The sequence below is a fragment of the Zeus faber genome, assembly GCF_960531495.2.
Source record: "Zeus faber genome assembly, chromosome: 12".
Lineage (NCBI taxonomy): Eukaryota > Metazoa > Chordata > Actinopteri > Zeiformes > Zeidae > Zeus > Zeus faber.
This window is the reverse complement of record NC_137196.1, coordinates 19,080,043-19,092,736: the sequence shown is the minus strand read 5'-3', so window position 1 is coordinate 19,092,736 and position 12,694 is coordinate 19,080,043. Positions and strand designations below refer to the sequence as shown.

Below are 12,694 nucleotides of genomic sequence, written 5' to 3'. Positions count from 1 at the left end.
GCCTGGGTGTTAAAACAGCGAACCTGTACCTTCAATTTAAAACGTATATTTAATTCATAACCTACGAACGGATAACAGTGGCGCTCTTACCATCGAGGGTCTTACTCTTGTTGTCTTCTCCTGCTGGAGATTCAGTGCCCTCCGACAACTCCCCTAAAAAATGTCACAAGTGATGTAGGTTATCATGAAATGTCGGGTTTCATATATATGTATTACACGGCTCTGTGGGACACTCGATTCTGGTCAGAGGAATGTGTTAATAATGACCAGGCGACGACTTTTCTGCCTGGTTTCACGTCCCTCGTATCTCCCGGACGAAAATCGTTTTCTAACACTAGCAAGTGGTGCCCTCTTGTGACGCTACACAGGAACTATAATGGAAGACTTTGAGACACAAATGCATCGATACGTCCCCAACGTCTAGTTCATGCAGCAGGTCTCATTTCACAGTTAATATAACAGCGAATAGGTTAGTCATATGTAGGGCAATTCTTTTTTTAATGTAGGGTAAATATTTTCCTCAGCCAAAACTCTAAAACAGAGCATACGAGTTATGAAATCACTTCAAATCAACATTCCGTAGCAATGTATTCATTTATAAGTAGCCCTGTAATAAGTGGGATGATGCGCAGCCAGCCGGACATTATCGGCAAAATAACTCCCGACAGGGTGATCAGGACCCCAAGGTGGAGTGGAGGGGTCATGTTTCACTGAAGGTGATCCATCCATCCTTATATACTTTGCTTACCATTCTGTAGATGCCGGCTGTGGTACGTGGCACTTCCAGCCTGTGCTCCCTGCTCTGCGTCCCCAGCGGCGCCCTCTGCTGGTATGCTGACCTCCCCTGCATCGGGGTCCTCGCTCCGATCTTCGTCCTGGTTTGTTTCTGTCTCCTCCGACCCTGCGTGGACCTCCTGCGGCTCCATAGTGTCCTCCTGCTGGGCCTGCTCCTCTGCTTCTCTTTTAGCCCTCTCCTCGGCCTCTGAAGTAATGTGCACAGCGCAGAGGACTTTGAGTGTGCAGGCATTTTTTGTGTCGAACGTTCACCATGTTATCACCATGTCATGTCTGTTCCATGACCTATGTTATTAAATAGAATTCATTAATAAGTCTGTAGTTCTGTACGGAGTGAGTATTGGAATAAGTATAGGTCTCAAAAAATGCATCAATTACAAAAGAAGATACTGTCCTCTATACTGTTCTCCTATAGCAGTGGTTCTCAATGTGGGGTCCAGGGACCCCCAGTGGTTCTTCAAGAGGTTCCACGGGGTCCCAAGAAAAATGGTTAATAGTTAATGGTTGACAATGACTGTTTTGAGCCTAGTTTCACTGTTAACTCCCTGACCATAGTATAGACAGGCGTGGTCGTTTGGAATAAATCATATCTAACATTAGAAATCTTCTCAGATTGGGGTCCCAGAGGAAAATCGTAACCAAATGGGGTCCATGGCCTAATCCATAACAAATTGAGGGTTCTTGATATGAAAAAGGTTGAGAATCAGAGCCCTATAGGGTCGGCTGGCTGACTTGCTCTGCGAGGGAACTGTGAAATACTGTCAGGGGGGACTTGGGGGCTGACACTTGTTGAGATTTGTGGTTTTTCATGGTTCCTTTGCATAGGAAGTCACACACATAGCCATTTCTCTCCGTTGTAATGAACCTTTTCGATAACCTTTTTAAGAAGTGACCATTAGGATTCTTTGGACAAGAGTCTGGACTGGGGTTGATCATCTAGTGATCGGTTCGACCCCCGGTTGGTAGCGTGCTGAAGTGTCCTCGAGCAAGACACCCGGGAGCCGCTACGTGGGTGGCCGCCCACTGCTCCCAGATACGTCAGACACTAGGACGGGTAAATGCAGAGAGCTAATTTCCCCCAGAGGGATTAATAAAAGCACACAGAAAAACAATTGCACTCCCAGGCTTCCGTGGGGTGAGCGGTCCATCCCCGAGCCTCTTCACCAGGTTTATTCACTTTCTGCCAAAGATCATTTTCTCGGATCAAATTTCCCTTGGCTGTCTGAGGGCACACACACACACACACACACACACACACACACACACACACACACACACACACACACACACACACAGGCTTCCATTACCGGTAGTACAAGTATACCCCCTTCCGCCGGTGTGAGTGTGCTGTACCTTTGGCCGCCTGCGACTTCCACCGCTCCCTGTTCTGGTAGACCTCCTCGTTCCACAGCGCCTTGAAGTTCTTCAGGTCCACCGTCAGCAGGGAGCAGTGGACGGAGCTGCCGTCCGAGCCCGTGCTCTTCACGCTGCCCCGCTTGGCTTCCTCCGAACTGATGCTATTCAGACTGGAGGCGGCGAAGGAGCGACAGAGGGAGGAAGTCAGGTAAAGGTTTACGGCGCGTTCAAACACAGCGATGCCCCGGCGTCAATAAAACGCTGGAGGCGGAGGCGGGTGAGAGAAGGGGGGGGGGGGGGGGGTCGGCGAGCTTAATGAGACGGTCGAATTAAAGCGTCCAGAAATGCCCTCAAGAAGATGCCCAAGCGAACCCGTAAACAGCCAGGTGTTGGTATGCACGCCGAGGAGCAGGAACACTGGATGTTTCTGCTCGGGTGGCTCGGTGCATAATGTTAATGAGTCTTGTTGTAATGGATGAGCCGGCTGATATCGACGCGATCGCCCAGGGGGGAGAGACGCCCGCAGAATCCCACCCCGTCTCCCTTATTCCTGCTTTAATTCCCTATTTTTCCCCCGACGGCCCTCTGTTGAGAAACGCCGGCTTTCGGGAAACGCCGTGTTTACGTTTAATTTTTTATCTCTCCCGTTTCCGCGTCTGAGCGGTTTTGACAGCCGCTAGGGCTGATCGAATCCTGTTTCCGTGCGCAACCGGTGGGGGGGGGGGGGGGGGGAGTGCGAATGGAAGCCATGCCGTCAGATAACTTCCCCCTGTGCGTCACGCGTCCTGTTCTGTATGCCGATCCCGTGCTCGGGCCCATTCAGAGATCATCACCGCAAGGCGGACATGCAAACTAGACAAACTAAGTGTCAATTTCAAGGTGTGTGACTTTGCCTGATGACATTTGGAGAAACTTTTGCGCGTGGAGAAAGACGGATGATTAGAGCTCTTGTTTTCATCATCTGCCATTAAAATATGTTTGAAGGCTCCGTTGTGCCATTAACCACTCTTTGTCCCTGGAAGTTATGAGCTGCCACAGTTGAGAGTCCAATTACAAAACCATTTTTCTAACCCTTTATAGGCAGGTAATCTAACGGTTACACACGCTGCTTTACAGCACTGGGCGAGGGGAGACATTACAAGATAAGCAAGCGGAGTATTCACACACCCAGCTCTATGCAGCTCGTCTGCGTACTGTGGTGGCTCCACTCCCGAGGTCAGGGGTTCCAAAACTTTTTAATTGCAAATGAAAGTCAGACCACAAGACTCGCAATAAAAAAAACCCATCATCTTTAATGAGGTTTGGTGTACATATATATATATATATATATATATATATATATATATATATATATATATATATATATATATATATATATATATATATATATATATATATATATATATATATATGTGTGTGTATATATACTGTATATATATTTATATAAAACTATGGAATATAAAATAGAATTTCCCTGCGGGACCCCCTGCAATTCCGACAAAGACCCCTGGGGGACCGTAAACCCTAGCTTTGAAACCCCTGTGCAAGTTTGAGCTCAGTGCCTTTCTCAAAAATTCCCTTTTTTACAACAATTTTTACACATTTTTACAACAACCCAGGTTTTGGTTATCACTTGTTTCGGAAGGAGAGAGAGGAGCTTGTACCTTGAGCGTCGATGTCCCGTGAAGCCCGAATGGGAGGCCTCGTCGATGAGGGGCGTGACGATGCGCTCCGTCATGTCCGTCAGCACGCTGAAGGTGGGAACCACGATGAAGTCTATGAACCCTTGGAACAAAACACGTCGGAACGCTCAGAATGTGTGCAGACCATCCCGGGTCCCGACTTCCCGATTATATCCCTGCAGTCGCCGAAGCCACCACACGAAATGACACCGGGTGCGAGTGGAAAAAGAAAAAGTCACGTACCAATCTGGGACTGAGCCACCATCGTGGACTTGCGGTCGCACAGCGGTGAGAACGGGAGTCCGAGCTCTGCCTCCTTATCGCCCTGGAAACAGTTGGTTGGCTTCATCGGTCAACAATCTCATTTTTGGCAATCATTCGTTTTGTAAGCTTCCAATGCTTCGAGTAGCTATTCACACACACACACACACACACACACACACGCACACGCACACGCACACACACACACACACACACACACACACTCGGCGCCTCTCGTCCAATGACAGCGCACTCGATGCTCCTCTCTTTGGGCTGTCATTTATTTTCTCATTCAGACACACAGTGCCTTCCATTAAAGCCCCTTTGTCTGTTGGAGGCTGTTACAGGCCCCGGTCACGATCAACGGGGCCTTGCACCGAGACTCCAAACCTCCCCGAGCACATTTGGACTGAAAGTCTATTTCAATTCCTGCAGAATGACTTGCCACAATCTGATGAATGTGTGTGTGTGTGTGTTTGTGTGTGTGTGTGCGCGCGCACGTGGGCGTGCGCATGCGTGCGTGGGCCATGCTCGAGTGGCCGCGATGACAATAACGCCGCTAATGGGAATGATGGTTATTAATAAGCGGAGAGATGAAAGCGACGCCGCCTTCACTTATGAATGAGTGTCCTCCTTGTTGACATGTGATTTATTATTTATGGCCAAACGTTTTGTTCCATAGAAGAGGCAATGTTCTACATTTTAAATCTCCCACGGCACTCGCCTCGATATCATTACGAAATAATGACAAATTATGCTAACGACTGGAGGACCGTGGATCCCCACTCCCCAATGTAAATCATTTTGTTTGCGGTTGGGGCGAAGCACCGTATTAGTGCAACAATATATTATCGTTGGGACAATTATCCTCATTGTTGGACTGAGACCGGGGGAAACTGTGGAAAGGGGATGATGAAGGCAGGCTCAAAGCTTTCCTGATTTCCATTTTAGTTCCTATGATGAGAGTTTATTAATGCCCATGGGCCGGGGCGCAAGTCGCAACTTTTCTCCTCTCACAACATTGAAACTCAAAAGGCCTCACTTTTTTTTAAGGTCACGGCTAAGATTTGAGCGGCTCCGTTGTTCAACCGGAACCTTCCGTAAACCCTTTGTGGATCATAGAGGCTCCCGGTTTGGAGCGTCTGCGCACCTGTCTGAAGAATTCCTCCAGCAGAGAGGTGGTCCAGCGGTGGTGCAGGTCCCAGTTTTTGGCCGGATGGCTGATGTCCGCCGTGTGGAGCAGGAGGGACAGGGCCTTGGGCTTGTCTATGCTACAGGACAGCAGAATCAGAATCAGACATCAGCGCAGATTCCTAGCGGAGAGATTCTTTCGGATATCATAAAATAATAAGACCTTCATGCTTAGGTATTGAAGAGGGATGGTAATGGTAAATGGTAAAACAGCTTCAGCTTTATTGGAGAACACACGCGCACGCACATACACACACACAAACACACGTTACAAGGTTAAATAAAGGTGGGAAAGCGAGTCACTGCAATCTAATCAGCCCTGCAACCCTCTGACTTGGATTACCCCACCTCAGGATGCATTCAGTATCGCAGCTTTCTGCTGACTCTGCAGTCTCCGGTTAATGTGTGTGAGAGTGTGCGCCTACGAGTGTGTACGTATGCCCGTGCAGCGAGAGAGTGTGTGTGTGTGTGTGTGCGTGTGCGTGTGCGTGTGGTGCGATATTTATGTCTTTGTCCATTTGTGAACGGGCATGCCAGCGTGCTGCCCCTACAGCTCCATGACTATATTCCCACTCAGCACTTTTGTGCTGCTGGGGCGATGATAAAAACACACACAGAATCTCGCCACCGCCTCATTCACATTTACTGTACGGGGGGAAAAAGTTTTTGGTTGTGGACGCCCGGCGCAGCTTATCTTATCTTAACATCGTTGCTTTCCCGAGGAGGTTTCTGCATGGTTGCATAATGTATTATCATGGCAAAGAAAAGAAAATGCGTTGAAGGTGAACCAGATCTGTGTCTTCCTCATGTCAGCGCCGCTGCCACGTCAGCGCGAGACATTCATCATCTCTGTGTCATTAGTTTAATTGAGGCCTTTTTTTTTTATTTTGCCTTCCTAATCTCTCGTTTAATGTCTGCATGTTATTCTATCCATCCATCCATCTATCCACCATTGGCCTTGACAGCGTTAATTAGCCTATCAGGAAGTAAAGGTCAAAGGTCAGAGAGCAGACTAGGTTTGTGTGAAGGGGCAGGAAGCAGTGGCCTGGCTTCAGTCTACTACTTCAGCCGGACCCCCTGCGGCACAGAGAATTAAAGTGGTAATCCGTGAGATTGTTCAGTTATTTCTGTGGTTGGCACTATTTAAGAAAAAAACCAGTTAATATACAGCCAGTCCCCGGGTTACGTCTGTCTGTAAGTCAGATTTGTATGCAAGTCGGAACTGTTATGTACGGTTCACATCTGGCATCATTTAGCTGAATGTTTGTCTTTGTATATGGTATATATTTTACCTAAAACATCCTAAATACAATAATACAGTAATAATAATAATACTAGCACAAAGTATTCTGCCCGTTCATTGGTACAAACCAAGTCGATTTTTTTAAACAACTGGCTTTATGGAGGTCACTACGTATGTACGGGCGTTCGTAACCCGGGGACCGCCTGGATTCATGTTATCCATGTGCTTCTATATATGCTGCCTCCATTGTTGGTGGTCCGCCTTTCCCGGCAAGAAGGCTAAGAATGGAATTCTGTGACTTTTATGCATTGTCACTTTATGGATTTTCACTTTAAAGCAGAGTTCATTATTAGTATTGAAGTTTGTCAAAATTCTTGTTTTGTTTCTCATCTCACAGATGTTATATTATTTACAAGCCAGTATAAGGCTTTTATTTGATTTTTTTTTTCATTTATTATGGATGGTCTAACGGGAACCGCTGGCAGTACTGGACGTGGCACATGGGCTGATAGAGACCACACAACAAAATGACGGTGCCGGGGGGCCGCAGAGCGAGAGGCTGGGATGCATTTCAAACCTAGTGCGGCCCCCATCCAGCTGCCGGGGGCGGAGCGATGACCGGCGACGAGCTGACAGCTGCACGGCGACAAGGAAAGTTGAGCAGGTTTCAACTTTATGCAAATGAGCGGTGCCGGGCGACAGCCAATAGGAGGGAAAATGAGCTCTCAATGGTGCTGGTCCTTTGAAAACGGAAGCTCGGACCGCTGCATTGTTCCTATTTTTTTTTAATGAAAAACGTCATTTAAACTATCGATAAGGAACACCTCATTTTATCTGTCATCAACAACGACAATTCTTTATTCTAAAGGACTGGCGGCAAGATTATTTACGTTGTTTTTTTTTCAAGAGGTTGCTTCGCTCGTTGCTGCTTCGCCGGCAGAAACGATATTTGGACTTACACTTGACGCGAGAAAATTTGCATTTATTGTCACTCTTAAACAACGTGTCATTAGTGGCCGATCATCCACTCCATTATCCCACTTAATGCGAGTAAACAACTGCAGAAACAAACCCTCTCAACTGTGTATCTTAAGTTTCGAGGTCTGCGGTAAAAAAAACAAAAAACAAAACACGAAACAATGGGATGGATTGAATGCATTGAGTAGAGTGCTAGATGACTCTGCGGAAGGGCGCGTATCTGCTGATCACACAGATCGAACACCCCGGTGACATTTTAATGGCACAACCGCTCCGCTCCGTTTCCCCTCTCGGGTGCGGGGCTAATTAGGCTGTAAACAGTGGGTAGTTAGTGATCGCCGAGGACCTGATGGCGCGGCTAATGGAGGCCCGGAGAGCGCGCACGCGCACGCCCGCGATGACATACCCCTCCGGCTGCTGCAGGAAGTTCTTCATGGCCTTGACCTGCTGGAAGTGGCAGGACATGTCCGTGGCCAGGACCATCTCCACCACCAGGGCCCGCAGCTCTCTGGCGGAACAGAACACGCAACACCTCTCACCCGGGGTTCGGCCTCGTATGTATGTGCAGTTTCAAGTAAAGAGTGGCTGCCTTGTTTGCCGGCAAGTTATAAAAAGTTCAAAGTTCAAAGTGTTTGATTAGTCAAGTGTACAGTACAACGGTACAAGGTCATTCAGTACAATGAAATTCTAAGGGCGTGACAGCTACCTAGTGGGCACAAAAAGATAAAATAACAAGGCAAAGATAAGAAGGAAATATATATATATATTTTATAAATAAAATCAGAGGTCGAATATAAAAAAAGCAAGAGTCGAGTTACAAATAAGGGCATGAGGTCGCAGTGTATGTACATGAAATTTAAATTAGAAAATAATCCTAAAACAGAAACTTAAAATTGGACATAAAAATTGGATAAATAAACAATAAATAAATAAACATCTTCCTCCCTTACACCGACCGCCTGCATGTCCATCCTCAGCATCCCTCTCCCAGTGTAAGGCTCATCTCCCCTACACACGTGTCCAAACCATCTCAATCTCGCCTCAAAAAAAGTTTAAAAAACTGACAATCTGAGTAATTGAGATCGGCTTTCCCTCCAGCTATTTATAAACGTGCCTTTGATGAGCCTCGTCGCAAAGAAACGCTGGAGATCAGATTGCGGCTGTCTCCTTTGATGTGCTATCATCGCAGTAACAGTCCCGCTCGCCGCAACGTAGGGGCCGTAACGTTTCCTGATCCTGGGTTCTGTTCGGCGCCGCGGGGCCGCAGGCTTCGAAAAAGATTCAGGAGAAAGAGTTCAACGCCGGGCCCCCGAAACGAAAACTGGACGAGCTCGACCGCTTCACCGTCGTTCTGCTTCCCCTCTTCCCTCCTTCCACCCGTCTCCCCTCCTCTCACCTCCAGTCGTCCTTGGAGAGGTTGTAGAGGATGTTCATCTCGTCGTCGTCCTGCAGGAGGCGGTAGGCGGCGCTGACGTGGTGGCTCTCCAGCACCGAGCGGTCGTTGTACAGGATGGCCGTGTCGGACCTGCCGGTCAGAAAGCGAGCGAGGCGGATGAATGAGCTCAGAAAGAGCTGTTGTGTTCAAGTAAGAGACCATGTAATAATATTTAGGTTTAGGTGCATTACCTCCAAAAAGTAAATGCACGTACCACTACCACCATATGCAATATGCAACTGTAAACTGCCTCACCAAAGGAATAAAAGACTTTCCTTTCAGACGCGAGAAAAAATAAAAAAAAATATTTCAATGAGGAATACTTTTGCGGTATAATGCAAAAGTATCTCGGGATAATGCAATACTTGTGCAAGATAATGAAAAGGTATTCCTTTTGTTCCCCCCGCCAATGTCCCCTAAAGGGCTCCGCACTGAAGCTAAAAACGATGCAAGGTTCTAAAGTGGAAAAACACAGTGAAGCAGTGTACAGCCTCATAAGGAGTCAGTCCGTTACAATTCATTTAACCTGTATGTATGTATGTATGTATGTGCAGTATGTATGTATGTATGTGCAGTATGTATGTATGTGCAGTATGTATGTATGTATGTATGTATGTATGTATGTACTGCATGTATAAATGTTTGTACTGTATGTATTGTATGTACTGTATGCATGCATGTATGTATATATTTATGTATGTGCATGTGTACGTGTATGTATATGCATAAATTAAAGGAACAGCACCTTCACAGTCACTGCAAAAAACAGCAACAAGGTTGTAGACTTCCTGCGAGTCAAGCCTCAATCTTCAGTACAACATTATGACTTTAAAAGTTTTAAGGGTGTGTGGAGTTGTGAGTCCATAGGTACCCCCCCCCCCCCCCCCCCCAGGCATTGCACTGTATAAGAAAAAAGCAGGAATGCATCCATCACCTCGTCTGGATGTGGAAGTTGTTTGTGGTCCCCGTGTGCTCGTAGTCGTGCACCGCCGCCGCAAAAATCATCGCAAAGATCTCCAGCTCAGTCAACCAGTGCTGAAGGGTGGAGGGAGGGTGGGGGGAGGGTGGGGGGAGGACAAGAAATAGATTAATAGGCGGGCGGGAACGGAGGTGTAAGGGAATATGAGGGGAGAGGAGAGAAAAGACAGGCATGTCAAGGGGGATGTGGGGGGGGGGGGGGAGGGATGGAAAGAAAAGAAAGAGGAGACGTCAAGATCAGAGGAGAGGAGAAAACAATGAAGCGAAGAGGAAATTATAAAAATGTGAAAATGTGGGGAGAGAAAAAAAAGAGAGAGTTGTGTCACCGCAAGAGAGAGGTCTTCAAAATAAATGATGAACCGCATGACAGAGAGAGAGAGAGAGAGAGAGAGTAAGAGAGAGAGAGATAGGGAGAGGGAGAGAGAGGGGGAGAGAGTGAGAGAGGGACAGGGAGAGGGAGAGAGAGAGAGAGATAGGGAGAGGGAGAGAGAGAGAGAGAGAGAGAGAGATAGGGAGAGGGAGAGAGAGGGAGAGAGAGAGAGAGATAGGGAGAGGGAGAGAGAGAGAGAGTGTGGGAGAGAGTGAGAGAGAGAGAGGGAGAGACAGGGGAGACAGAGTGAGAGACAGGGGTTGTTGGAGAGAGGCAGAGACACAGAAGTAGAAGGGGGGAGAGAGAGAGAGAGAGAGAGAGCGATAGAGAGAGAGAGGGGTAGGGAGAGAGAGTGAGAGAGGGATTTGGGCGCATGGAAACCATCAGTGTCACACTTGAAAGGAAACAATGGGAGGAGGAGGAGGAGGAGGAGACGGGAAAAGGTCAGATAAAGAGATGGAAAAGCGACGAGTGGCTCCGACTCCTCCTCGCCACTTCAGCTCGCAGACGCCGCTCTCCTCCAGGTCAGCGCCGCGGTGAGGAGGCTCACGTAAATACAAAAGTGAGTGTTTCCCAAATTCCCAGTCGGGTTCCTGCCCTCATAAGGTGAGGGAAGGCAGACGGCAGAAAAAAAAAAAAAAAAAGACCCCAAAAGAGCCCTGCATTCCTGTTTTAGTGCATTTTAAAGGCAGCCTGAAAGCTTTCTCAGATTTTCGGACGTGGAAGGACCGCCGTGATGGTTCCCAAAACCTCCAGAGGAAAAAGTCCTGCACTTTAGAGAGATAGATGGATAGATAGATAGATAGATAGATAGATAGATAGATAGATAGATAGATAGATAGATAGATAGATAGATAGATAGATAGATAGATAGATAGATAGATAGATGGATACTTTATTCATCCATGGCGAAAATGGGTCTCACAGCGGCTCACATCAAAACAGTAGGCAAAATAATAGCAACAAAAAAATATTAAAATGTGAAAAAGAAAACGGCAATATATGGAAAATTTGGAAAATATCCAATAAACGGATAATTGTACACAATAAAAATATAGCAATATGCAGTAAAACTAGTGATAAACAACAGAGGGCGCGGGGAGGCACGGGGCCCCTTGCCACTGGTGTAGGTACCAGATGTGCTCGGCCTGGCAGATCGGCTCGCACGCGCGAGTCAGAGGGTGAAACAAACCCTGTGGCGCAATGAAAGTGAGGGCTGGCAAAATGATTCTGAAGCTGTGATTTAAATTTTAAGGTAAGGTAGGTTTTAGTACTCTGATATACATATGTATATTACTACATTACTGTATTGTTCGGTTTTTTGTCCTGAGATGACAATACAATTAAGCCAGAGAGATGAGTTATAGTTTACTCCAGCCTGCCCATTATGAGTCGCTGCAGTGCTGGGCAGTGCATGCCTGCTTGGAGATAATTTTAGACCCATTTCTCGACTTGTTCTTATTTAAAATCATATCTAATGAAGTAGAAGACATAAGATACGCATAATAAATCCCTGGAGTGTCGGCGTAGCTCGCCTGCCGAACTTGCATGCATAAAGAATGATTGTCGCGACTGCAATGAGTGGGCTGGAGCGTTTTTTTTTATTGCACTTTATCCATATACATTCATGATTAAAGGAAGTGAGGAAGTGACACCGCAAGTTTCGCGAAATTTCACGGTGAGAAGCGATGGGAAGTAAAACCCGTGTTTTACACTCTAAAACGCGGGGCGTCTGATAAAGCGCGACTGTAAATTCTCATTTCGGCTACTGCCGAGCGGCCGTTTTTCCTTCATCCGAGTACACTCACAGGGGCTCGGTTAGCGCCAGAAACCCGATCGATAGCGGTGACTAATCAGTGGTGGTGGAGGGTGGGGGTCATTATGAGAGGGGGAGCAAGATCCATCCCATCCCCCCGGCCTGTTTTCGAGCAGGCCAGCTTCGTGAACGACCTGTTGATTGTTGATTTAATGGAGTCTGGAGGGCCCGGGCGTGATGGATGCTGCTGTGCCGCCGTTCTCCCAGGGGTCCGGGCTCCCGTTGTAACGCGGTTTCCTCCGCCGGGCGCTGCCCGTCGAAACGCGCCCCGTCGACAGCTGTCGCAGCCACCTTATTAAGGTGATTAAATAAAAACACGGGGACCGGGGGCGGCCGCCTGCCTGTCTGCCTGTCTGCCAGCCTGTCTGTCCCTCTGCCTGCCTCCTTCGGGTTGAATAAATGCGAGGAAAAAGCCGCAATAGTGGGACAAAAACATGAAATATGAATCCATAGATTGAAAAGTTAGAGCAAATAAGGTAAAAACTAAAATGACTACTCCTGAACATACTGTGATCTCCAAGGGAACAGTTGTCTAATTGAGACGATAATAGACATTAGCGCTGTCACATTTTGACAGACATTCCAGGGA

At 47.3% G+C, this 12,694-nt stretch overlaps 1 protein-coding gene across 1 annotated transcript in view; it reads right to left on the bottom strand.

The window, feature by feature from the left end:
* Nucleotides 1–12,694, bottom strand: part of LOC307238205 (dual specificity calcium/calmodulin-dependent 3',5'-cyclic nucleotide phosphodiesterase 1A-like) — a gene marked incomplete at its 5' end in the record, with an annotated part of 77,165 nt that overhangs the window by 3,996 nt on the left and 60,475 nt on the right. The window contains 9 exons of the mRNA XM_080011102.1: nt 91–153; nt 749–982; nt 2,149–2,321; nt 3,816–3,936; nt 4,077–4,158; nt 5,245–5,365; nt 7,913–8,014; nt 8,903–9,031; nt 9,876–9,976. Of these exons, the coding sequence (XP_079867228.1) occupies nt 91–153; nt 749–982; nt 2,149–2,321; nt 3,816–3,936; nt 4,077–4,158; nt 5,245–5,365; nt 7,913–8,014; nt 8,903–9,031; nt 9,876–9,976 (1,126 nt within the window). The remainder of the gene's footprint in view (nt 1–90; nt 154–748; nt 983–2,148; nt 2,322–3,815; nt 3,937–4,076; nt 4,159–5,244; nt 5,366–7,912; nt 8,015–8,902; nt 9,032–9,875; nt 9,977–12,694) is intronic.